The sequence below is a fragment of the Harpia harpyja genome, chromosome 12 (assembly GCF_026419915.1).
Source record: "Harpia harpyja isolate bHarHar1 chromosome 12, bHarHar1 primary haplotype, whole genome shotgun sequence".
NCBI classification, from domain to species: domain Eukaryota; kingdom Metazoa; phylum Chordata; class Aves; order Accipitriformes; family Accipitridae; genus Harpia; species Harpia harpyja.
Window position 1 is genome coordinate 21,744,384 of NC_068951.1, and position 26,444 is coordinate 21,770,827.

At 39.5% G+C, this 26,444-nt stretch overlaps 2 protein-coding genes across 7 annotated transcripts; one reads left to right on the forward strand and one right to left on the reverse strand.

Moving 5' to 3' along the window:
- The first annotated feature begins 1,581 nt into the window (after positions 1–1,581).
- On the forward strand, positions 1,582–7,963 carry MRPS22 (mitochondrial ribosomal protein S22). 4 transcript variants are annotated; one of them, XM_052803031.1, is made up of 8 exons: positions 1,582–1,727; positions 2,045–2,199; positions 2,957–3,121; positions 4,330–4,473; positions 4,963–5,046; positions 6,032–6,177; positions 7,405–7,513; positions 7,785–7,963. In XM_052803031.1, the coding sequence occupies exons 2-8, from the start codon at positions 2,104–2,106 to the stop codon at positions 7,875–7,877; spliced, it is 837 nt and encodes a 278-aa protein (XP_052658991.1). In that variant the 5' UTR covers positions 1,582–1,727; positions 2,045–2,103; the 3' UTR covers positions 7,878–7,963. The 4 variants fall into 4 exon arrangements, with proteins under 4 accessions (XP_052658991.1, XP_052658988.1, XP_052658989.1 ...); XM_052803028.1 differs by having other exon boundaries at positions 1,582–1,723; XM_052803029.1 differs by lacking the exon at positions 4,963–5,046 and having other exon boundaries at positions 1,582–1,723.
- A 452-nt stretch (positions 7,964–8,415) lies between these two features.
- Positions 8,416–25,262, reverse strand: COPB2 (COPI coat complex subunit beta 2). 3 transcript variants are annotated; one of them, XM_052803025.1, is made up of 22 exons: positions 25,126–25,262; positions 23,247–23,384; positions 22,543–22,629; positions 20,876–21,002; positions 19,630–19,778; positions 18,340–18,486; positions 16,937–17,036; positions 16,659–16,801; positions 16,238–16,437; positions 15,538–15,648; positions 15,164–15,252; positions 14,977–15,083; positions 14,540–14,683; positions 13,704–13,834; positions 13,194–13,401; positions 12,849–12,959; positions 11,842–12,056; positions 11,464–11,556; positions 11,204–11,384; positions 10,998–11,066; positions 9,209–9,295; positions 8,416–8,759 (listed from the first exon to the last, which is right to left on the reverse strand). In XM_052803025.1, the coding sequence occupies exons 1-22, from the start codon at positions 25,126–25,128 to the stop codon at positions 8,664–8,666; spliced, it is 2,736 nt and encodes a 911-aa protein (XP_052658985.1). In that variant the 5' UTR covers positions 25,129–25,262; the 3' UTR covers positions 8,416–8,663. The 3 variants fall into 3 exon arrangements, with proteins under 3 accessions (XP_052658985.1, XP_052658984.1, XP_052658987.1); XM_052803024.1 differs by having other exon boundaries at positions 9,209–9,298; XM_052803027.1 differs by lacking the exons at positions 20,876–21,002; positions 22,543–22,629; positions 23,247–23,384; positions 25,126–25,262 and adding an exon at positions 20,286–20,827 and having other exon boundaries at positions 9,209–9,298.
- Positions 25,263–26,444: the final 1,182 nt, after the last annotated feature.

Below are 26,444 nucleotides of genomic sequence, written 5' to 3' on the forward strand. Positions count from 1 at the left end.
TCTATTATTAGAAACAAATATAATCTTCATCTGATACTTAACTTTATTCTAATGAAAACCAATATATGCTATAAAGTCTTCTTTTTCTCCAAGACTTCAATCTCCATTTTCAAAAGTAACATAATTTAGACTTTGATTTGGCAAAGCAATGAACAACCCACTAAACTTCAAAACAACTGGAAATGTCCAGAATTTAAGCACGTTACTTGTGTTTCCATATCTTCCCTCATGGAGATGAAATATTTCCTGTTTCGACAGGAAGTCATCAGCCAGCTTGCATCAACGTGTGGCTTTGAACGTTGTAAAATTTGGAGCATTCAGGGCCCCTGTACAGAGACTTGCCTGCTGATAATAGGGTTTTTTTCTGCTTCATAGACCCCTAACCAGAGTCTGTAAGACTGAAATTCACAATAGAAGACACAGACCAGCTAGAGAAAATAAACTTCAATTAATAATAAACTTTCAACCTGTTGAAATAGACTCAGTTATAAGAAGTCAGTTATTGTTTTAATGAAACAACGTACCAGTTTTAACTCTCATACCCCCTCTTCACAGCCATTAGATCTGATCTGCTGTATCTATTGGCTATAAAATTTAATTTTGGTTTTATGCTTGAATACTGTTATTTATTTTCTCCCCTTTACAAAAATGCTGAAGCTCCCCAAACGTGAGAAAACTAAACTCATCACCACCAATGGCAGTGACTCCTTTTACCAGACTGAGGAAACCGGCGCACTGAAGAGGCACAAGTACTTCTCAGGTAGTACTTTCAGGCATGAATCCTCATGGTTTACTTGCTGTGTCCTCTGGAGTTCCCCAAATTATGGGCCAGATGGAAAATCTGCTACCTGACAACCCGACAGCCCTTTCAGTCACCATGCAAGTGCCAAATTAGCAGAGCGCTTCACATGAGGTTTCTAATTTTGTATAAATTACCACAGTATTTCTCCCTCTCGGGCAGACTGCCCACGAACCATAGCAGGTAGCTGCCTAGCCTGCCGACTGACCGACAGGAGGGTCATCAGACCAGGCAGCTGCTGATAAAGTTGCACCCACCTACCGCCTCGCACCCTTCCTGATCCCTTAGCAGTTGCAGTTTACCGGTGGTTTGATGGCGGCAGTGTGCAGGGTGGTCTCATTTCCTCTTTTTTCCTACTACTTAGCATTACTAAGCAAGGAAACCTGCCAACCTGGAGCCCTGCTCCGGCCCCTTCCCGGCTGAGGGAGCCGGCCATCCCCCTTGCTCCCACCGCCTCCCTCCCGCCCCGCTCCCACCGCCTGCGTTGTCCCTGCTCGGACAGGAAGAGCAGAACGGGTTCCCACCCTAACCTGGCCCTCCCCTCCGCCTCAGCAGCGTTTTAACAACACAAACGCAATGGGAGCGGTTTCTTGCCCTTTCCCTCGGGGAAAAGGCCCGGGGGACCGCATTTCTTTCCCACTGAGGCGGGCTCGCCGCCCCGGGCCGCCGCTCCCCCCGCGGCGCCACTCTGACAGGCCGCTGAGGCGAAGGGAGACTCCATTTCCCGGCGAGCCTCGAGAGGCCACCGGCGCGCGCGCGTCGTCGCCATCGCCGTCGTCGGGGCGGGACGGGGCGTGTGTAAGATGGCGGCGGTCGGGGCGTGGGGCTCCGCGGTGGCGCCCGCGCGGCTGTCGCGCGTGGCGCGAGCGCTGTGGGCCTGGCGCGCGCGGCGGTGTCTCGGGCAGGACGCGGGGGCCGCGGACGGTAGGTGAGAGGGGGCGCGGAGGGGATCCCCCCGCCCGGTCTTGTCTCGTAGGCTGCAAGCGCCCGGTTAGCCGCCCGCGCCCTTCGTGGTGGGCGCCTGCAGCCCACAGGGGGGCCGCGGGGGAGGGGAGGGCACGCGGTGGGGCTCGGTGAGGGCGGGGGGCGGCCTGGGGGGGCTGCCGCGGGGCCGTCGCGTGAGGGGAGGGGGTAGCGTGACCGTGACTGCGGCCGCCTCCTCTCCGCCCTCGTCCTCCCCCCCGCTCCGCGCAGGCGGCGGCTTCCCCGCCAACCGGGTTAACAGCCTGTGAAATCCTCCTGCAGGAGGAAAGGCCGCCAAGCCTGCCTTTGCGGATGAAGCGGTTCAAAATCTGCTCTACAAAATGACGGGGCTCAACCTGCAGAAGGTTTTTAGGCCGGTGAAAAAGGAGCTTAAGCCGCCCAAGTACAAGCTAATGACAGAAGCTCAGCTGGAAGAGGTAGGCTGTTCTGTTTCGTTTTGAAGTAAGTTTTGGGTTTAGCAAAGAGTCTGTGACAGTCCACGTTTCTGCTTCCTTTAATGCTGCTGCTGAAAGCATTTCGGTTTCTTTACTTTGTTTCAGGTCATTTCCTAAATTAGCGTGAGTCAGTGTTTCTTCACTTTAAATAGTTATATTTATCCAATTTTTCTCAATTTTTGCAGAATATGGAAGGGAATTGGATGCTTTTTTTCTTGAGTGGCAGGTTCTCTTTATTATCCCCTTTCCTCATGCTTCCCAATTGTGTTAAATGTCTTTATCTGATATTTAAATTCTAGCCCTGGGAGTCCTTTGACTACGTTTTTTTCCTGTTGTCTGACCGTGGTCCAGGATGACAAAGGGGCCTGACTTAAGCCAGTTCTTCTGTAACCACAATCACAGCTTCATATAAACTGTTGATTGTGGTTTATGGTTTGTGGGAAACCTACTGTGGAAAAATACGTGAAATAAGCTTGGTGTTTGCAGTAGTGTATGTAGATTTTAGTTTTGAAACTTGCTCCAGCAATTTACCCGAGTTACGGTAGTGGTATATTGTTCACATGCGATTCACCTACCTGGAGATTGAATTAGTGTCTCGCTGCTTCTCAACTGCAGAAGAAAAAAAAGGTTTTTAAAATTTCTCTCTAAACGAAAATATTTGTCCCAAAATTGTATGTTAGCTTTCCGATAGGATGATTTTTTTTAATCGTAAAATTAAACTACTTTTTTTTTCCCCAAGGCCACAAGAAAAGCCATTGAGGAAGCTAAAGAAAAACTAATCATGCCCCCTGTTTTGAATGAACGAGAGCCAATTGATGATGTCTTAGCAGAAGACAAATTCCTCGAAGGAACTGAAAGTACAAAATATGTGTTTACAGATTTAACTTACTCAATTCCACATCGTGTAAGTAACAATGTATTAATTTATTTTAAGAGCTTTTCATTCTTAATTTCAAAATAAGCTTTAGGTTTTAATAAAATGTAGTTAAAGCAGTTTGCAAGAAGGCTGAGGAGTTGTAAATTCAGTCTGGTACAAGGCAATACAAAGACATATATTTCTAAATGTTTGCTTCTAACTGATAAATTATATTCCAGTGCTCAAAAGCAAGCATGGGGAGGGGAAGCTGTGGGATAGTTAGTTAATTATTTTAAAAGCAGATGCTTGTGATATGCTAGGAATGCTGAGTTCTTCCATACTTCTAAAAGCTTTCTGTGGAATTGGATTACTTAATACTGTGCATGGATGAAAAGATGGAGCTGCTTTGCAGTTGTAAAGATCTGGTGGAAAGCTGAGTAAATGATAAATGAATTCATAGGAAAGCTGTGAAGAAAGAGTTGTCAAATAGAATTGTGGAGTATAGGGATAAAGATTTCTTTGAATAATGAAACATCTAGATTGTCTTAAGTACCAGTAGTAAGAGGTTGGAAAAATTCTTAACAATAGTTATGATTCTAAGAAGTCTCCATGGTTCAAACATGCATATAGTGATGCTCCTGTGAAATGAATTGCCAAGTCTTCCATCTGTTACTCCATCTGAGAGCTCTCTCCAGGAACCTGCTATTTGTTCTTCTGCCTCAATGCATTGAAAACTTCCTCGTCCCAACAAACTTTCCTCTCTGCAGGTCTAAATCAAATATGCTTGTGAACAGATCTGAGTATATTGTTTTATTTGTTGTATTTTTTGTTTTGCACTTGCCCTTACTTGACTCTAGCACCTACCTCTGAAACAAAGTTAAAAAAGTACGAGACACTTGGGTTCTTAATTTAGTATGTATTATTTAATGCATAAAATCATGCCAGCAGCAACGCTAACTCCTTTCTCAGGGTATTAGTTATGTTACATGTCTAAATCTCACAGAGCTGCAGCTTTTAGCGTAGGTACATGCACGGTTATGTCATACAGTAAAATTAAGTTGCAAATGTAGCACTTTAGCAGACACCAAGGGAGAAGTGATTAACCTAGCACATAGAAACAATCAGTTAGAAAATGGTATTATTAATGTGAGTTTGCGTATAGAAGGACTTGGCCAAATAAAAAGCTTTTTTACAATGGTTCTGGCAACAGAGACGAGTTTGGGAGATAATGCTCTTCTTTTTTACCTTCTTTTCAGGAACGTTTCATTGTAGTTAGAGAACCAAACGGTGTTTTACGCAAAGCGACCTGGGAAGAACGAGACAGAATGATACAGATATTCTTCCCAAAAGAAGGGCGCAGAGTTATTCCCCCAGTCATATTCAAGGATGAACACCTTGTGGTAGTATCTTTCTGGTTTTGAAAACTGATCATTTTTACTTAATTGTGCTCTGATATCGAAAGTGCTGTTTGGACATAGTAGCTCTGAATAAGCCAGTCTGCTTGTATGTTTTAAGCTGCTTGAATTCTGTTTTGAACAATTGCTTATCATTGTAACTTTAGTTAAAATACTTGTAGTAAGTTCCAGGTTAGGGACAGGTAATCCTGGCTAGGTGTAAATACTAGAAATCCATACTTAATTGTTATGCATTGATGAAATTGTATACTTAATCTGAAAATGTGAACTGGTGTTTCAGAAACAAACATCAAGAGACATTGTATTAATATCATCAAGGCAGTTACTGTACTTTTATCCATTTTGTCTTGTGATTAAGGGGATACTCACTGTAAGGGTTGCCCAGAACATAAATTATGTGGCTGCTGTTTTGATTTTGGAGAGCTGGAATGGTATGATACAGACTCCATTCCTGAATTTGACCTGTTGTTTTAGACTGTGTTTCAGCAAGACCGTCATGAAGATATCCTTAACATGTGCATTGCTCAGTTTGAGCCAGATTCACCTGACTATATCAGAGTGAGTTCACTTTTCATTTTTCTCGTAAAAAGCCCATAGCATTAGTGAAGAACTTCAGGGTTTGTTTTGTAAACATAAGTATTATCTGAGGATCAAAGGTGTTGTTCATATGTGTTCTTTTTCTCCCCATATAGATTACCTGTTCCACTTGTGATGAGGTTTGTTTTTTTTCTTGCAGAAAAGTAAAACAGGATTCTGTTTAAGTAACTTTCAATAGTACAGGAAGAACTACAGATGCATAAAAATAGTCTTTATATAGGTATTTTTGGTATCAAACCAGAATTGATGATAAGGCCCATAACTGGCCACAACCAGAGCTGTGCTACTGAAGTCACACTAACTGCTGTGTTAAGATTTGGAAGGACCAGGTAGATACTGATGAAGCTGGATAACTGATGAAGTGCACCTGAGAGCACTGTACACAATATTATTTTTGACAAAGACCAGGTACAAAAAAATATACTTTTAGCTGAAACATTTAAATTTAGTAACTGTAGTTATTGGTGAATATGTTAGTGTACACTTGCCTTTAAGATGTTTACTTCTCTGTAAAAATTTCTAAAATCACTGAGAATGTAATTTCTATTAGGCAATTTTTGAAATACCTTTTCTTCAAAGTAAAATTTCACCACTTTACTCTAGCGTTTTTCTCCTTAAAGAATAGATTACAACTTGACAGCAATGAAATGAAGGTTCAGAGGTTATGTCCTTCCCCCGCCCCCCCCAGATTTTCAGTACGTAGCTAGTATTTAGCTTTCTCTTAACATAAAAGATGTCTGTGCTTAAGTATTATGAACTGGGTTATCCCAGCATTACCCTGAATTGTAACATGTATAAAGCTAAGGTAGCATGGTTCAGCCTGTGGCTTACTACTGCACTTCAGGGAGGTCTGAAAATAGATTAAAAACTAAGTGAAAGGTAGAGGGGAGAAACTGTCATCAAGCTCCAGTTATGCTAATGAAACTGACACCTTTTGTGTGTATAGGTTCATCATCGGACATATGATGACATTGAGAAACATGCCAAATATGATCTGCTCCGTTCAACAAGACACTTTGGAGGAATGGTGTGGTATCTAGTAAACAAAAAGAAAACAGATGGCTTACTAATAGATATGATCCACAGAGACTTGTAAGTGGTGTTTGTCACTTATTAATTCTGCTTATCTAAACAAAGAGAAAACAAGTACCATTGTTTGAAAATAAAAACAGTATTTCTATAAGATGTATAGAAGTTTTCATTTGCTTGAAATTTTAGGCTAGCTGTAACTTTTAGCTATACAGATGCTGAATGGAAGTACCAACTACAGTCCATGAAGTTGTAGGGTATTAAACTAGGTTTCTGCAGAAACTAGCCTTCTGTAGTTGGGTTTTTGTTTCCCATGTAACTGTCAGTACAATTCCAGCGCTGAGCAGTGCTGATCTCAAAGCCTAACAATTTCATAGTACTAAGCTCAATTTTGGCTTTTAAGATTGACACTCTGGGTTTTAGAGCAATTCCTAAGTAGCTTAGGAACAGGCAGATACATTTTCATTTTAAATAGATGGATTTTTATAAGATAAGGTGCTAAACTTACTCAAAACTCCCTGAAGCAAACAATATTTAATTGTTCAAAATGTCACTAGAGATAAGAGAAATTTGTAGAATTAGAACTCCAAGTTGCAGTGATGGTGGCATTCATTTCTTACTGTTGGAAGTCAGAAACTTTCAACAGGTGGTCAGATCTTACTTTTAAACCTGGGGACATGAAGAAATACAGGGAAGGTCCAGTTTTGGAATCAAATTGTTAAGGGGAAAATTCAAATATCTGGACAATTTGTATTACCATAGTTTGGAGCATCTTTATTTGCCACCTGCCCACTTTTGGCTTATGCTTGCATTTATGTAAAACACCTGTTCCAGTTTTAAATTCAGCTTGAGGGCTAGGTGTCACAAGATTTCTAATACTACTCCTGTAAAACATGCTAGTTACTGCAGTCAGTGAAGTTTCTCTTTGGCAGAGTTGTTCCGCTAAATACTTGTAAACTGGGTAATTAATTGTATTTTACAGAGAGATTCCAGCTTTATTACTGCTGAACAGTACATCAGGCTTAAACTGCAGTATGGATAAATTTACATACCTTACCTGGTGCACCTTGGTGTTTACGTGCTTCTGATCTTCTTATCATGAACAGGTTGCCATTGCAATAGATGACGGGATGCCTGTTTAGGTGTATATTCTAATGACTGTATACTCAGTGAAAGCAGAAGTTTATGAAAGCCTGTGGTGTGCAAAGTATACCACAAAAGTACACTTTCTCCAAATACTCTAATTATTAAGAGAAAGTAATTGCTGCAAATGGGCGTTTATTTGTTTAGGCTGGATGACACTACAAGTTTGATTACACTGTATCATATGGTTCATCCTGAATGTCAATCAGCAGAAGAAGCTAAAGAAGGGAAACTTCAAGGAGTTGATCTGATCAAGGTATGCTTTTCTACTTCAAGGCTACTTAACTACAGAAGAGAACGCTTTTAAACAGCAGAAGCCTATTTAGTAGTCTAAATTTCTCCTTACCTTAAGCAGCAGATACTTAACCAGAACTGTTGTGCATGCCAGGTTGTGGGTTTTTTTAAACTATATATAGCTGCACCAGGATTTCAGTTATAGGTGGCTGATCTACCACTGGAATGATGAAATCTCATTATGCAACTATGCTCTTAATTGTACATTAATCTCTCTCCTGCCCTGTTTGCAGGTATTTGCGAAAACTGAATCACAGAAAGAAGGTTATATACAGTTGGCCCTCCAGGCTTATGAAGAAGCAATGGCTACTTCTACAGCTTCATGAGATAAACCTTAGTTCATCCTAAGTTTTAAGTCTGTTTACAAACATTCTCTTTACAGGACTCCACAATAAATACTTCAAACAACTGACTATTCTAGAAATTTTTTTTACTGAAACATGTAAGAATCATTACAGCAGCTTGTTATTTTCAAAAGTTCTGTAAACAAGCTTATAGCAGTCATCATGACTTTTGTTTTGAGGTGACAATATACCCTGAGTTTAATTTCTTTACTGTTGCATCTCAAAGCTAAAGAATTGCCCACAATTCATTTTACTTACTGAAGTAAGTGTAGGGTCTGGACAGCTGTTCTGTTAGATCTTTTAGCTAAAAGTTTTGTCTAGAAGAATAACCAATTGTTAACAGATACAAGCTAAATAGCACAGTGAAAAAGTAGCCATATACCTAAGTGTATATGCTGAGAAGAATCAGATTAAAATACTAATGCTTGGCTACTATGCTCCTGTTTCAAATGTTTGCAATACACACTATTGAAGCTGGGTTAAGAATAGTACAATTACTACTAAATGGAGAATGGAGGAATAGAATGTTTAAGAAGGTTTATTGAATTGCTTGATAAAACATTTTTTAGTATGTAGTAGAGCAGGCCTACATCTTGAATTTCAACATACTGGCAGCTGATTCTTTTTGTACAGTTGCTGGGTCTACCCTTCTTTCTACATGTACGTGGTCCACTCGCGGTATAAAAATCAAATTAACTTGGAGCACATAGTCCACAGAACTTCATTACGTTGTCTGGAGTAAATGATTTGGTCATCTAAAAAGTATGTTCACTCATCTAAGATCTCTTCATCCAGATTAATATCTGTGGTATCAATATCCTCCAGATCCAAGTTATCCAAGTCATCTTCCAAATCCAGCAGTGTCTAGGAAAGGAAAAGACTAGATTAAGGGGATACTGATATGATTACATGTTAGCCAGCTTGTATGATGTACGATTCTGTATGATGTATTTGCACATTCTACAAAATACCAAGCTGAGGCAGTCAGGTAGAACATAAACATTAAAATAAGCTGTAGAGAGAAGCTGCCTTCCTAGTAAGAAAGCACCTCTCAAGAGTTGCAACTTTTTACCATGATCTGACCAACTAAGTTTGGACTTCACCCTTTGTTCCTTGTAGGAACCAGTCTGTATTACTGTGTACAGCTGCTGCCTACAACAGGAAGGGATCCATACACTGTACTGGTCCTAAGCTGTCTGGGTCTATTAAAGTGACATTTTCCAGTAGCTTGGTTTAATCACATCATTAGTTGAAGTCTTTAATGTAAAATGCATTTAGCACTTGTACTTCCCTTCATAAAAATATTTCAGTACCTTTTGATCTCTTGTTGGAAGTAGATCAGAATTCTGCAAAACTGTCTTCATCACGTCTTGTTTTGGAGATGGAACTGGTTCTTCAGCCTTCTGATGAAATAGAGATTCCTTAAGTTCTTTTAAATTTAACTTCTTTCAATAAAAGCAATACCACCAGACCCATAAATACCCTCTCCCGCTGATTGTCTTTCAAAGTTTCCCTTAGTAATTCTTGAGGCACATCTTCACAGCCAGTAAGCATTCTGGCCCTCACTTCTCTGGAGACTACTGTTTCCCCACTGAGTTTATTTAAAGCAGTTGTTGATGGAACTGATACAATGAAAACAATACTTCAGAAAGTATCAGTTACTTTGAAATACTAAAGTGCTGTAAGAAGGTAAGTGATTTTCAAGGTCCTCAGCAGGAAAGAGATAGGTTACTTGAGACTGTCACAGCAGTTTCAGTAAAGGTGGTAAATCTTAGTACTGTTGCTGGGCTTTGTGTTCGATACCCTACAATGGTTTAACACTTATCCTGCTCTCTTCACTGCTGCACAAGTTCAATACAAAGGTAATTTATCAGTTAGTACCATTACTGAAGCAATGGTCCTATTCAATTGACTCTATTTAGATTAATTGTATAATTATCTCCTACAAAACTTCCCCTATTCAGCCTCAGCTGGAAGACACAACTGTTTAAGGACTTCTATGCAATCATTAACTGAATGCAGAGACATGCATCCAGCATTAGTGGTCTTGGTTTCAGCTTCTAATGCAAGCTAGTTCTAATTTGTTTCAGGTAACTTTTGCAATGGTATTTCTGTATCTTCTTTAACAAATGTGCACACAACTTTGATTTTGCTTTAATGATACTTGCTTTGATACACAAGCAGCAAATACGTCACTAAAGCTGCTTGAAAGTAAGCTAAATCCTCTGAAATGTCAATGAAGTTCTGTAGTGCATCTCCTCCAAGGAAAAAATACAGAGACAGAAAGGAGCATTGTGACTTTGTTTCTCCCTCAGTTTCCACTGCAGTTTTTACAAGTTTATAGCCTGAAAGAGCTGTGCCAACATAATTGTCTTTAAGAAACTCCCACATTCTGGTTTTCATGTTCAAATGTAAAGTGTATTTGACATGAGCAAGAATTAGAAATTGGCATCTTCTGTTTAAGCTCCAAAAAGCATTTTAAGTGTTTGTTTCAATCTGTATGCTTATACCTTAAATGCAAGTCATCTGTTTTCTGCATAATACTTGGACAACTGAGGTAGTTAAAAAAAAAAAAATCAGTTTGAGTTACTTCAGATATTGATTAGAACATATTTTCAAGTAATTGAGCAGGATTCCTAGTCAGTTGGTTATGAAATAGTCTTATTCCATAACCAGGCACACTAGCAAAGAATATAAAGCATTTTTAATTGCTCTAATATGTGCAAGTTTCCAGTTTCTGACTCCTGAGCTTTTAGAAAACTAGCAGCAGTTGAGGCAGTGTTTGTATGTGCAATTGAAATGGTTTTTCTGCAGGATGAATTCAATGGTAAGACTCTACTATTACACTAACAAAAGATGACCCAAGATAAGTAACCACACAAAAGAAATAATTTTACAGTCAAGAAGTCATTCGTAGTTACAGAAGTAGATTAAGAAGAGTCTGAGGCAAAAGAACATGGAACTCAACTGCAGGGCTTACACTCAAGCCAGTAAGAGCAATAATTTGTCTGTTATTGGTGAAATATTCTCCAGGGTAGGTGTTACCGTACAATAGCAAAGTTGCCTCTTTCTTAGAATTCATCATTTAGTAGTAACACTGACCTGAGATGCCATTACTCCAGAAGGCTTAAATCCTTTTGCTTCTTCAAGTAAGTTTCTTTCTTCATTTGGCTAAAAGAAAAAAAACCCCAAAATACCAAAACATGTTCATAGAATGTTTAAGTTGCACTGACTTGCTTAAAGGTGATTTTACACAGCGCCAAATGTTTTTCTTCTAGGGACAATAAGAATGCCCACTTCATACTTACAGTGACAAGGGGGTATTCCCTGGCTGGCCGCAAGTCAGCAAGACTCTGTTTAACATACTCTTCAGCAACAAAAGCTTCCTTTAAGCCAGGAAAAAGATTTTCATATTCTGTAGGATCAGCAAGGGACTCAGCAGCTTTTTGATTGACTTTAGAGAGATTCTCCCGCCACAGTTTAACAACCCTGGAGATGCAAACCATATTTGTTATATACAGCTAATTTTGACAACACTATTCATGCTTTGCATATGCTTTGAAATTACCTTGAAACTTGGCTCGGCAAATATGTCCGTGCAAGAAAAGCAGCTTCTGGGAGACGCCCGGTTTTAATCAGGAGTTCCAAACATGAATCAAGCCTAAAAGATTTCAAAATGTGATTTTTAACCAGTAAATTTGATCAAGACAAATTTTTAGATTAGATGAGCTGTTAATTCTATTACATTTATTTAAAGTCCTTTCATTTCAGATTTTAAAAGTAGCAGCCATCATGAACCAGAATTGGCTTTTCTGAAGAGGTACCTGCCAGAATCTTTCTCCATTAAGTTTTACATTAGCTGTAGTTAACCATTTGAAGAACCTGAGGTTCTTTGCACTTGGGAAAGCAAGAACATACCAATCTGAATCTCTTGCTTGCTACTTACTTTCCCTGTAGGAAGTAGCTCATAAATGCAACATTGTTCTTGCCATCTTTTTCTGCTCCTTCCGCTAACTTATTCACCATGTTAGCATTTCCTGAAGCTGTAGCCAGGAGCAGTAGGCCGCCGTAGTCTTGTGCATGGTGGAGACACTCCTGGGCTAAGCCAAACTGGCATTTACTAATGGCAAGCTCAGCAAGTTGCTTCCATTTCTGTTCTGACTAATCACAGAAGAAGGGGAGAGAGAAGGAAAGAAAAAAACCAACAAAAAATAACCCTCTCATTTCTGAACAGCATTTAAAGATTTTTAGAGCATTGAATATGAAAATGTAAGTTTACTTGTGAAGGTACTGTATCCCATCATTACACTCGTCTTCCCTTTCAGATAGTATGATTACTGCAGCTTCACAGCATCCCACAGTGAGTGTTAAATGCAGATCATTACACAGCTATACCATTACATAAAATAAACAGTTTTTCATTAAACATGGAGGGAGGAAGTAGAAATAACTTTGGAAATTTAAACAGTAACAATCTCTTAAAGCTCCCAAGTTAACCTTCAGAATGTAAGAAAGGCATCCTTATCACTAACTTCATTATTTTACAACAGGAACTGTGAGATCAATTATCTGAATAATAGATATGGGACAATCACTGCCTGTGATCAATCTAAGTTTGCCAAGGCTGGAACAAAGGCCTAGAGGCTTCAGTCCTGTCATTCCTCCTCTCACTGTTAAATATTGGAGACTAAGGCTTGCTTTTTGGTTCAAGTTTTGTATCCTCCAGGAGTTCCTGCAGCTTTCTGATCAGACAAAATTCTTCTGTCCTCATCCCACAGCTGAGATTCCTTTGAATTACAGGCAGAAGAGCTTCACTGAGGAAGTCTGAGGCATTTATATAGTGTTCAGGGAGCTGTACTGCATCCCCACACACCATTGTCTTTTCTTACAGGGACTCTTAGATTCGTGCTAATACTCAGAATTAGTATGAATCACCAAAATTTGTACGTTTACCTCTGCTTCCACTGCAAGCTGATAAGCTATTTTTAATTCTCCAAGTTGAAGAGCAAGTTCAAAACGATGCTCCGGATCTGTAGATACTGCAAGAGCTTGTTGTTTGAAGCCCTAAAATAAAAATCTGAAAGTAAAGCTGTGATCTGTCAGGACAAACGGCATCCTAGATGCTCTTAACAACCCCCCTCTAAACAGAAGGTCACAGTATTCTCAGATAAATACAGATGATTAATAAGAGTTTATGCTTACAGATAACATGACTGGGTTTTGCTTAGCAAACTCAATTAGAAGTGTGAATAAACAGATTTATTTAAGTTTTTGATAACTAAGAAGTAGTTTTCTTGCCTGTTTTTCAAGAAAATGCGCAACTCTGGTTCTTTGTTCCTTTGGAATTGTGGGAAGAACTTTGTCAGCCATACTGAAATCTCTTCTCATCACAGCAGTTTGATATTCAAGCACTGAGACCAGCAAAGAGTAGCTAACAATGTTTAGCTCTTTATCACCCAAATAAAGTCGGTTGTCCTTAGGGATATAACCCAGAAGATACATTGTTCTGAAACAAAACAAAGAATATTAATCTTAAATAGATCCACTACCATATAGTCTATAAAAAAAATTCAATAGTTCTTACGGTAGCAAGAATACTCACATGAAAAATTCTACTTTTACTATATGTACACTTTCACATAACATTGTTTATTCCTTCCAAGATTACATTACTGCCTCAGAACATATGTTAGCATGCTATGTAACAAAAAGTAGTAATGCACAGCAAGCAGGTGGGAAGCTTCACCTTGTCCTAACTTCACTGAAAGAACCTTTAACACTTGTTTATAACCAGATGCAGCAACTTACCTGTCTAAATGGGCAATAGTGACAATTTCTCCTCCAACATAGTAGTTGAGTCTGTTCACAGAACTGGTGTAAATAAAGCAGTCGCCTACCCACAAGCCTGTTTTCACAATCTCCTGAATCTCACCAAGAACCTGCAAATTAAGTTTGATTTAATTAGATATATAAAAAGGTACTTTTAGATAGCAGTAAGACTATTGCATTTTCAAATTAAATTTAATATTCTATACTTAAGTAAATAGTTGGGCAAGTTGCAAAAATAAGTTTAGATAGAGATTGGAAATACATAAATAATGCTTTTAATTTTACAAAAATGCTGTAATATATGAAATGTCTACCTTAATTCTTAACTAAACCAATTATAAATCTAGGAAACAAGCACCAAACCAAGCATTAAGCAAGACAATCAAAGACAACTTGTCTTCTGAAATTTTTGTTTCTGACATTTCACAGCATGAGTTTTTTTCACTTCTCAAACTTCAATAACATTTCAAAACTTGAAAATCGCAGAAAAAGTTTAAGCTATGGAAACATACTACCCAAAAGCATGTTTTAAAAATAACCTCTATGACTGTAAGAATATTAAACAGATGTCTCAAGAGAAACACAGGCATCAAGGTCTGTCATGCTGGGATTCAAACAAGGATACTTTCCCCAGGGAACCCAAGTAAAATGATTAACAGCGTTCCTCAGGCAGATGTATACTGTGTGGTACTTGATGTTCTGGAAACTAAAATTTAATAGGACTATGTTAAGGACTAAATTTGCTATACTCTGGGAAGACTTGCTTCCATGTTCTCTAATCCTATTTTTTTTTTTTTTTTTTAAACAGAAGGTACCTCAAAAGCATCTTCAATTCCATCTTCAGTGACACCTTCATGTGTTTCTTGGGCTGCTGCAACTTTTTCTGATAAGTATTTCAAAATGAAGAATGACTCTTCTGTAGCAATGCAGACAAGCTCACCCGAGTCAGACCAGAAAATCTGTATCATCAGAATCAATCACAGCACTGTTTTAGAGACACCAGGTTAAGAAAGGAGATGGTATAAATTAAGGTTAAAACATACTAACTCTAACAAGCTTTAGGACCTGAGAAGCCAACACATACAGGGATTTTTTTTTCCCCCCTTCTGCTACATGACTGAGAGAAACTTAGGAAGTTATTATTTTATGGTTGACAGCTTGGCTTCATTCAAGAAAATCAGCAGTCTAGTAAAAAATAAATAAATTAGTAAACACAGACAGGTGAGTATCTCAGTCCCATCCAGAAACTTACATGTTTGGGCTGAATTTCAATTCTGCGAATCAATTCTGTGTTCTCCCAGTCATAGAATGCCAAACCATTAACGGATCTGACCCCCAACAGGAAGCCACCATAGATGCCTGCAAGAAAATAAAGGTGGAAGAAATCCACATTGTGCAAAAAATGCACCAACATATCTATTTTAAAAGTAAATACTTACCTTCTGCTCCAAAATCAGGTTTGAATGACTTCTTCTCTTTGAAATTTTTAAATATCTTTACAAGGCTGTTGCTCTCCCTGATTGCATACCTAGAGATTGCATTGTAAAAAAAAAAAAAAAAAAAAAAAAAAAAAATTATTCAGCTTCCAAAGTAGCAAATTACCAAAATGGTAAGCTGCTACAAAACAACTGCATTCGATTTATCTTAAAAAATTAGCGGAGTGCTACAAATTGAAAATTTTAAAGCAGGACAGTTATTAAAAATTCATTTACCCACACAGGTCTTCAGGCCGTTTTACCGTTTGTACAGCCTGAAAACTAGCAGCAGCAAATTTAAGTTAATACAAAAGAAAAAAAAAATCTGCAACACTTACTCTGAAGAATCATGTGCCCATACAAACTCCTGTGCAGAACCAAAGCTCTTGTTTCTCAAAGCCATAGCTGTGTAGATGATGTATTCACCATCACCACACACTACTACAAACCTAGAGCATGAGAAAGATGCATTTGTCAGATACCTGTGTTCAGTTCAATAGGCATGATCAAGTAGAGAAATTATCTGAAAAGTTAAAGGCCCCTAGCCCAATATAATCACTGTGAATGCAGACAGAATAAAAGAGCTTCGTATATTCCAAAAATGTCACAGAACTCGATTTTTCTCTGCATCACGTTGCTAGCTACTTGCTATTCCCTCTTCCTTCTGGTCTCCTCTAAGCAGCTCTTGTACCTTGTATCCCTTTCCCTTTTAATTTAGCTTATCTGTTAACAAAAAAACAATTCAAAAGAAGTGATAAAAGAATGTGGTTTGCTGCTATTACATTATACATTTTGTTTGCATACTTCTTCCCCTACCTACAGTGTCCAAATTCTCTGTTTAAGCTGTGAGTTCTTACATGTGAAGCTCATCCATTACTCTGATTTTTACAGTGCCTTGCTCTGATACACCTGTTCTCCACCAGCCACCAGCACACATGCAACTATTTTTTTTCCATTCAAAAGGTTTTCCAATATAAAAGAAAAAAAAAAAAGGAGAAATCAGAAACATTCAAGTATTTTGTTCTATAACTCTATTACCGTCCATTAGGATTGTGCTGAATTGTCTGAGGATAGATTTCACAGCTTCCCATGTCCTTTACAGCCAGTGGCAATCTTTCTCCATCTTTGATTTCAGCATCTCCCATAGCTTTCAAGTTAGCCTGTTGGACTTCTGAATGTTTAGCCCAAATAATTTTTCCATTTGCATCCATGGACATGGCAGGTTCTTCACGACCAAGCTAGGAAGCGTAGCATAAGAATTTAGCAGATGGAGAAAATACATTCTTGATTTTCTTTTCAGTTGAACATATCTAGTGAAATACCCTGGCTCTGTCTAAAAATGCCAATTAAAATGCCAAATTTTCAGTATTTTACATACTATCACAGAATCAGAAATCAGCTGCTCTGTACACAGGACAGTGATGAATCACCATTTCTCATTTCAAATCATTAGCTGTACCTTAACAATAATGCTGCCTTCATCATATCCCAAAGCCACATTATTGGATCCTCTTAAACTGGCCACACACCACACTCTCTCCATACCGTAGTTGAGGGTACTTTCCAAGCGGTAAGTGCTTGAATGCCAAATGCGCACAGTTCCTAAAGGAAAAAGACAGACATACATGGCTTTTATCTCTTCTCTCAATCCAAGGGCAGAAGGTGTGTAGCCACACCACAAGAAGAGTTCTCGATAAGTTCTTCCCCTGTCCTTTATATCAGAAAATACAAAATTACCATCTTCTGAGCCTGTGATAATGATAGGCAATTCAGGATGGAAGCTGACACACGACACATTTTGAGCATGTCCTTCCAATGTTTGTACACAGGTTTTATTCTGGGGGGAAAAAAAAAAAAAAAAACGGAAGTACAGGTACAGATAATAAACACATTGCTATGTTTATACCTTTATCTCTTAAAAAAAAAATCTCCCCCAAATCCAAAATTTATCTGAAAACATATTTCTTTTCTTCCAGCAACATTTCCAAGATGCTCAAACAGCATTAGACATATTAAAGCTATGACTGTTCTCTCCTCCCCAGAAGTATTTATTTCTCTTGACAAAGTTGTTTTCCCTCTATCTTCAGATGAGTTTCTGCCTAGAAGATATGCTTTCTCAGAGCTACATGGCACAACACATTAAAACGACAGAAAGCTGAGTTCTCTGAAAAAAGAAAAAAAAAAATCACAAAACATCTATCTGAATCTAATTACAGATGAAGACAGACCTAATATTGTCTTTGTTAAGAATGTTCATTCACACAGTTGTGAAAGAAAAGTCTACTCTGCTTGAGACCAAGATTAGACTACGTAAGTGACATATACAACTGTGCATGGTGGCAAAGTTTCAAGCACTGTTATGTAACAATCATTACTGCAGTGCATGCTTAAATTAACAAAGCTAGCTTTAACTTCTGAGCTTGGATTTACTCTAGAGCAATGTGCTTTATAAACCAGAAAGTACTATCTAACAAATTTTGTCTTGCCCTTCTGGCCATCCACACACTTGCACACAGGAAGATCTTATCAGCTCTATGTTCCAGCAACAGAACTGAATCCCTGGATTCAACCTCTCTTTCCTGTAGAGCATTCAAACAAGTCACCTCATGACCCCTGCAAACTGTCAAGTAGAAAAGCACATGCATGCATGTGCATGCACACGTATGCCTGTGTAAATGTGCCTAGGATGAAAAAGGAGAGAGGGAACAAAGAAAAAAATGAAAAAAATTAACAAGAAATGAAAGGATGGAAACAGTTGATACACGAACAATATTTACATTTGAACGCAGAAAAGGAGCACCTTAAACCACAAAAAAAGGTGTTCAAAAGGCAGGGATTACTATATTACAAGAAAAAACCCTAATGCTAATAACAGAAACTTTGTCAAATTTAATTCTACAAATTAACTTTGATATAATTTAAATTCACAGCAGGTTTTCGCAAGTGTTAAGAAAGTCTTTTTTTTTTTTTTTTAAATGAAAAATGTGGCATGAAATATTTCCCCCCACAATTCCTTTTTCCAAGGAAAAATGAGGAAAATCTGTTGCTGTACTCAAGTCCTTTCCCTCTTTTTCTACTACTTCAATAATGTTTTTGCTATGGCAGTCTGCACAAAAGTTTATGACAAGTTGAACACGTACCTGGTAGTCCCAGATCTTAACCAACCGGTCATCTGCACCTGAAATGAGATATGGCTTGTCTCCTCCACTGTAATAGTCAATGCAGTTTACTCCTTTCTCATGGCCTTCCAAAGTAAAGTTGGGTGAAGAGGAGCCAAGCTGCCACACCTTCCCAGGGAAAAAAACAAAAACAAAACCCCCAACCTATGTAGTTATCAATCTTTTGCATCCAGGTCAGAGTAGGTATTCAGATGTACTTTACAATTCCAAAGACACAGTTGTTTTCTTAGGTGAAGAACCTACACAACTGCTTATCAAACTACCAATCCTCAAATAAACAGAAGTAACATGCTGAGTTGCACACCCTGTTCTCACACCTCAAAACAATGGAATTGGTTTCTTTCAACTTTTTTTTTTTTTTTTAAGGACATAAAACAATATATGAAACTATTTGTAAGAAGTAGTTCTGTTTATGAAATTAACTAAGACCTAGAAAAAGCAATCAACTATTTGTACATACATGGGTTGCCCTCAACTGTGTCCTGAATTTTATTTTTCCAGTTACTTTAAATGAATGACAAATCTCATGCTAAATGAGGACTCAAGACGAATGAAGTCAAGTTGTAGATATACTGCTACTTTCCCATGATTATCACATCAAATCAACATTTATATGCACCTAATCTCAACATCTGAGGACGTATGAAATCAAAACTGGCTTTTTACAACCAATATACTGATAATTTATAGGGAATGTGAGGAAGTCTCACTGCTCAGATGGCTGTAAATCTATCATCCCAGATATCCAGTAATAGTTTCACAGCAAGTGAGACTCATCTGAGTCTACCATAAGAAGGTTGAAGACACCTGTGGAAACAATCCAATAGACAGACAGCCAAGGACATGAAAATAATGGGAGAAACACCTTTACCATTTTATTGTTTAAGTGTACACAGTTAAAGGCTTTACCCACTATATATATATAGTTTCAGTTCTCCCAAGCTACTCATTGACAGTATAACCATCGCTCCTCCCCAATATTTCTGTGTAATCCAAATGGAAATGCAGCACAAAGTTTAGAGAACCACATTTCAATGATTAGAGGTGGAAGGTAATCTTGTAAATTTACTGAATTACTTAGTAGGTACATAGTACCTTGACCAACATCCAGGTCTTTGTTTAATAAAAATTCAGTTATTGCACCTGCTTTTAAGAATTCTGACCCACTGTCCATACAATATTATTGTTTTATGTACTCTGCCTGATAATTACTTAATGACTAAAAAAAACCCCAAAACACAGTTTCTCTACCTTGATTGTCCTATCCAAAGAGGCACTGGCAAACTGATTATTGTCTTTTGGGTTTATGACAATCTGCATGACATAATGGGTGTGTCCTTCAAACACCTGAGAACAAGACCATTTTTTATCCCAGTCCCAGAGTTTAATGAGCATGTCATCTGAAAAAAAAAAACAAAAAACAAAACACACCAAAACCAAGCTTCAGTTAGTTTAATATATTCTGATACATACCTTCTTAAACTTCATAATCCTTAATAACTTTAAGTTAAAGGCTCACTCATCCCTTCCCCCTTAAAAGGGGGCACTGCTAATACTCAATATATTTTTCATCTGTAAGATTACCAGTTCTTCCTTGCAGGACCACAGGGACCATGAGTTTCTCAAAAAGATTGTCCAGTAAAATGGTGATAAAACTAAGTAAGAAATACATCTGTCTTAAAAAGGGAGATTAAGAATTGATATTAAGGTATTGAATTACTAATCTTAAAATGCTGGGCAGATATTAAGGAATTGGACCCGTGCTTTCTTCTGCAGCACCTACTCTGATGAGCACTAAGGAACAGGAAGCGGAGACAACCAAGCTGACTTCCTAGTACCTTTATTTCAAATGTAAATGTATTAGCTTCAACAGCAAAACACAGAAATATATGGTGCTTCTCACTCACAAGGCTCTCTGCATTCTTGCAGAGCTCTGACTGCATTAGTAAGGTTTCCAGGAGTGAAAAGGACCAAGTAGCACGATGTAGATGTTCCTGGGCAAGGTCTGTTGGGATGCTGTGATCTTCCATCCCTAAGTAACATAGATCACCTCAAATAACAGAGAACTCGGTAGTATTTTGGGAAAAAAGATGAAAGTTATCTGTTGCTTCAAGTCAGATTGCCAGCTGAAAACACACTCCAAACCATTACCTAACTTTTTAAAAAACAGACTTTAGTGTGGCAAACTCTCAAATAACAGCTAGTTACCACATATATGAACCTTCTTCTGGCAGATATTAAACAACAAGGTTCTTCAGTCTTCTCTGACAAGAACATAAGCTATTTTAAATTCTAAGTACAGTTGATATTCCACTAAAAAACCCCACGAATGCATCTGGCAAAGAAGTAACATGAAAAGGCAACTGTCATGTTGGCTACCTGCTCAAGGATTCCCGTTTCAGCAGAAAAAGGAAAAAACATGCAATCCCTCACTAGACAGAAAACAGAAGCCTAAAACCAGCTGGTTATATGTAAAAATATACCAAAGAACTCTTACCGCTGCTTGTCAGTATGAAAGGCTGTGTGGGATGCACAGCAATACAACGGATGTAATCTGAATGTGCTTCAAACATGTGAACTCTTTCCAAGGTGTTATAATTAAAAACTCTAATTTGCATGTCATCCTATGAAAGGGAAGAAAAGCCACCATTAAAATAGGACTCCCTGTATAATACACCTTATATTCAATGCAGGGTAGCTAGAAAAAACGTTCCACCACTGAAGAGCCTCTAACAACAAAATGTTTAAGAAAATGTATTTTCTGTACATCACTAATGATACAAATTATACTTTGATTCAGAAGTCTATAAATTACCCAATCCTATTTCAAGGCATTTATGAAATGGAAAAAACTTCAACTAAAATGTCATTTTTAAAAGATGTATTTAAAATAGTCTTTTGATTTAAAATCAAGGAAAGTGCAACAATGCTTTTAAAATTATTAATGCTTTATATGAAAAGCAAGGTTCTCCAACATAAAATTTACCATGGTGTTAATGCAGTAAATGAAAGTTAGTAATAAACTCTACACTACTTGTTTTATCCAAAGCATTTACTACTCTACTGTCTTTTCCTCTTTGACACACATGCCTGTTTAAGCAGGAACACCTACAGAAAACACTCTTCAGAATGGCAGAAAAGCACAAGTATGTTCTTTTGAGACCAGCCTGTCAGTGTAGTGAACATAGAACACACAGAATAAGCAATGACTAATGTCACATTTTCATAGTCACTAAGACTTGGCCCTGTTGCTGAAAGCAGCTGTCTTGCCCTTTCCTTACCATTTGTTGCTACTGCATTGCAGCCTCCCTTGGGAAAGCTAGAACAAATACAGCTGCACAGTGAAATCAGATCAAGAAACTGATCCAGGTGAAATTAAGTTGATAAAAATAAAAATAGAGACTAACTTTCATCAGTTACTAATCCAGTTCCCATGCAGCTGTTTGAACTTTTGTGCTGCCAAAGAGGCAGTGTCGTACTTCTTGGGAAACAGTGCTAACTTATGCACACTTGAAGTAAGTGGGTCATGGCAACATAAGACAATAAAATGACAAGAAATTTTTTACTCTGTGTATAGGGCAGAAGACTAGAAAAAAAAAATTGAGACAAAAAATTTTAGACATTACCTCAATTTAGACAAAACACATTCACTCCATTGAGAAAAATGTGTTACCAAGATTAGAATAAAACTTTTCCTCTCAAAGCAGACTCATTCAATAAAAGCAAGAGTATTTTTCTAGATGTGAGTAAAATTCTAGAAAATTTATTTTTAACATAACCAAGATCAACAGTAGAAAGTAACTTCTAAGTCATCTTACCTAGGACAGTCAATAATTTCAACTTAGTTAAAGTAGCACTACTAATATTTAGTCAAAATTGGGTGCTGCGTGTGTTCCAGTTGACAGCAGATGTTGAATCTAGATCTACCTTGCACTACATGCAGAATTAACCACCATATTAAGTTGCTCTCCTTTGAAATGAAAATTTTAATTTTCTAAGCTTACTTAAAGGAGAAATTATCTGGGAAACTGTACTGAAGTATTCCTTTCTCTTCCACAAATTCATATCAAGTCATATTATTGTATGATGTACAAAGGAATGGCATGAAAATAAATTAGAGAAAGTACTACTGCATATTGAAATCACAAGATGACAATAGCTTACAGCTCCTGTAACAACCCAGTTCTTTCTTGCCACAAATTTGGCAGCTCTCACTGGCAAGTCACACACTTCAAAAGTCTTCACCAGAGTCTAAAAATAAAAATAATAAGTTTATAGCACTGGAGAAAACATCAGTTTTAAAATCAGCTCTTTATCTTAACAGTGTCCAGTATGTGGCCTTTGGCAACTCTCCAAAAATCCTACATTATATGCACACTTTTTAAAAAGAACGTACCTGTCCAAGAAAGGAGATACTTGCCTGTTCTGTTCTTTTAACATCACCTTTATGTTCCCCCTTCATGCTTAACCAAACCCCACTTCCAAGTATTTTTGGAGCTCCTGCCCAATTTCAACTATACTTGATAGACAGGTAGATGTCTAACAGTTTGTACAACCTTCACAAATGCAGATGGCAGGTACAAGACAGAGGCATCTAATCTTTCAGAAGGAGAGGTCTTAGTTTGCAAGGAATTCACAAAGGAGATAATTCTTGAAAAATAAATTCATAGGAAATGAAACATCATTAAAGTCACAGGTAAAGATACTCCTTGTCTATTATTATAGTGACTTTTGTAATAAGACAGGGGAGGGTACAGTCAATTAGTTGCAGTTATTTAAGATTCTTCTTCTATATCTAATATTGAAAAATAGAATTTATATATGTCAGTTATGAAGATTTCATAATAAAGGAAAATCAAAATCATCACCTGTGTTTCATGGTTCCAAACACAGACACTGCCATTGTAAAGGCTAGCCAACATCCATGGTTCCGTGGGATGCAAGTCTACACTCTTCACCCGGTCAGACCGAGCTGTTAGTTTCCGTTTTATATCAAGTCGGAGAGGCTAGAGAGGAAAAGAATTGAGAATACCAAGTTATTCAACATAAAACTGGCACAGAAATATGATGGAAGAAGGAAAGCTGAAGTTAAACCTTAAAATAAAAGGAGTCAATCCTGCTTCTCAGGCAGACAGAAGACTACTACTCTTTTCTGTCCATCTGCTTATTTATTTTTGTAGGGGTTTCTGGAAACATCACATCCCCACCAATGGCAGTGGGTCCATGTAATTTACATTTGTGAAATACAGAATTTTTTTCATATTGTAAAAAGTATCTCCAGCAGAGTCAAAAAAAAGATGCACTGCACATCTTCCTGGTGTCCCTGAACTACTGAAGCAAAGCAAAGAGAATTTGCTTCTAATACAAATGATAGAAAATGAATCTTCCTACTACTTCACCAGAAAAAACAGGTGGAGAAGCCAGTTATCACAACGGAACACAAAATCATTTGCCCATTATAAACTTATTTCCATTCACAATTCCAGCATTAAGTTTTAGTATGGAACACTATGTTGTAAAACTGGAGGAAGGGAAACATTTAAGTCTTTCCCTTATAAAGAGAGCTTTGACCTTCCACTTTCATCATTGGCAACGTAAAGCCACGGTACTTAAAAGCCATTAAGTATAGCAAAGGGACTTTTTAAAATATTTGAGGCCTTGTAGATTCGTTTAGGCACTCAAAGACTGTTGGGCTTGCTTAACGCTGCTGACATTTTATCTCAGATAACTTAATGGGTAATATCTGATCAAAGAATGCTGCATGTGTTTAGTAGCAGAATAAAATTAATAAAACCTGCAGTTACATATGTTAGACACTGCAAGTAGAAAAAGATATCTAGCTACCATATAGTACCCATAACTCACAGACATGCCATCTGACGGTAGAGAATGAATTTGTGGTTTATTTCTCCTACCACAAATACTAGAAAAGTAGGCAAGATAACTGCACGTGATTCTGTGCTTATCCTTGGAACTGCTCTTACCTACTGCTACTAAGGGCCAGACTATAGCTGATCTAAGAGGTTAACTGCAACATGTACTCGAAACACTTTGACAGCTGCTAGGTCTGGTTGATGAATACCACGCTGGTAACACAGCCCAAGGGATCTGCTCTGTGACTTGAAGCAGAATGGTGCTAGGGGACTTTCAAGTGCTTTCTTCTTCTTATTTAACTTCAATCGCAGAACAACACTACGACTTCTTCAGGTAGCCCGGGAAGTGGGAAGCCCGGGTCAAACAGAGCAAGAAGACCCTGCACGGACATCCCTGGCTTGCCCTGCCCAGAGCCAAACCCACCCCCCTTATGCAGGGCCAGCGGTGCGCGGGAGGGCCCCACCACGTCCCGGCCTGGCTCCCGGCTCGTCCTGGCGGGGCGGCTGCTCAGGCCCTCGCCCCTGCGAGGCCTCTGGCTCTTCGCTTCACGCCCAGCCACCATTTTTCTGGGGACGCGGGGGGAGCCGGCCGGCGCAGCAGCTGCGCGGCGCAAGGCTGGGCTACCTCACTGAGGCCGCGTAGAAACAGCTCGGGACCGGTTATTTCAAGCCTCCTGCACCGGGGGCCTGCGCGCAGTGCGCTCGGCCAGCCCCGCTGCAGCCGGTCACCCACCGGGGCAGCTCCCCCACCCTCCCCGCGCGGATCCGCCGCCCGCTCCGCGTCGGGCCGGGCCGGGCGCCCGGGGCCGGACCCCCGACCCGCCGCGCTGCCCGGGCAGGCGGGTCTCGCTCGCGGAGCGGCCCCCGAACTCACCATGGCTCCGCGTCGCCCCGCGGCAGCGCCGACGGCTGAGGTGTCCCTGCGCCCCGGGCAGGCTCCGGCCCGACCCTCCGACGTGGAGCCTCCGGACCCGCCGCTCTCGCGAGAGCGGCGCCGGGAGCTCCCGGGCCTCGCGAGAGCGAGACGCCGCCGTGGGATGCCGGGATATGTAGTCGACGGCGCCGCGGCTGCGCCTCGTGGGGCAGGCTGGGAGTTGTAGTTGCCGCGCGCGGCAGCGCGCGCCCCGTCACCTCCGGGCGGCCGTCAGGGCCCTCCCGCTGCGCGTGGCGGCAGCTGAGGCGAGGCTGTCGCTGTCCCCGGCCACAGCCCTTCGTGCCACCTCGGACCTGCCGATTAGCGAGTGGCGGCGGAGAGCTACTGGGCTCTGCCCGGTTGCGAGTGGCCTAGAGAAGCGTCCTCTGATCCCCTGTGCCTGCTCAGCGTGGTCTCTCGGCCTGCGTAATGGCGACGTTGGTCAGGGGGGCCAGGTCCTCGGTGGTGAGCGTGGCAGGGCCCTGAAGCAAGCCCCTGGAAGGAGCCCGGCTTGCTTCTCTCACTCAGTAAGAAAGACGAGAGCCCGGTCAGTCCTGCAGATCTTGTAGGCGTGAAAGACTGTGTGACACATTTCTCCCCTTAATCTTTTTGTCAGCTAAAGCTACAGATACTGCAACCCCCAACAGCATCTAGTAAAAACGTTATGGGGAATGTGAGATTTGGGAAGCACCAAAGCACAAGGAACCACTGTTGAGAAAATTCTCCTAGCACTGCTGCCAGATTGAAGTTCCGTCTTTAATTAAAAATTGCAGCCCCCACATTTCATTGTATAAAAGAGAGGATATTTATATTCACCGGGATTCAGTTAAAGAAAATACTCTTTGACACAAGCGTTCACCTGGAGCCCTGCGTGCTCTATCCTCTAACACAATAAGAAGGATTACATTGCCCTGCAGTGTTTACAAGTTGAAGGACATAAACAAACAAAAGGGTGGCAGAAAGATTACTTCAACTCTTGTTATTTGCACTCCAAGAGAGCAAAGGCAGAAAAGACAGATACTTAAAATTCAAAAAAACACAAGTCTGATAAGGATAAGTGAGAAGAGAAATGCCTGAAGCAAGAAAAGGGGCACAATATTGTCAACCATTATGGGTGAGTTTAGACTTTCAGCTTGCTTTAAGGCATTCTTTTCACTTTCAATTCATTATAGAATAATGCTTAAAACATTCGAGTACAGAATTTCAGGATGTAGGACCTGGCTAAGCTTGCTTAAAAGTAATGATTTGAGTAAAATTTATGACTTTTGAGTCTAATTCAT

Bases quoted from the DNA above. Each gene is read 5' to 3' on its own strand.
- COPB2 (XM_052803024.1), bottom strand. The intron at 16,802-16,936 runs GTAATTTTGTAT...TTTTTCCTTTAG, and splicing joins TATCACAGGCTCAGAAGATG to GAACTGTGCGCATTTGGCAT. The intron at 16,438-16,658 runs GTACAGCTAATG...TACGCTTCCTAG, and splicing joins AAGGCAGCATTATTGTTAAG to CTTGGTCGTGAAGAACCTGC.
- MRPS22 (XM_052803028.1), top strand. From the start codon at position 1,603: ATGGCGGCGGTCGGGGCGTGGGGCTCCGCGGTGGCGCCCGCGCGGCTG. The intron at 1,724-2,044 runs GTAGGTGAGAGG...ATCCTCCTGCAG, and splicing joins GGACGCGGGGGCCGCGGACG to GAGGAAAGGCCGCCAAGCCT. The intron at 3,122-4,329 runs GTAAGTAACAAT...CCTTCTTTTCAG, and splicing joins CTTACTCAATTCCACATCGT to GAACGTTTCATTGTAGTTAG.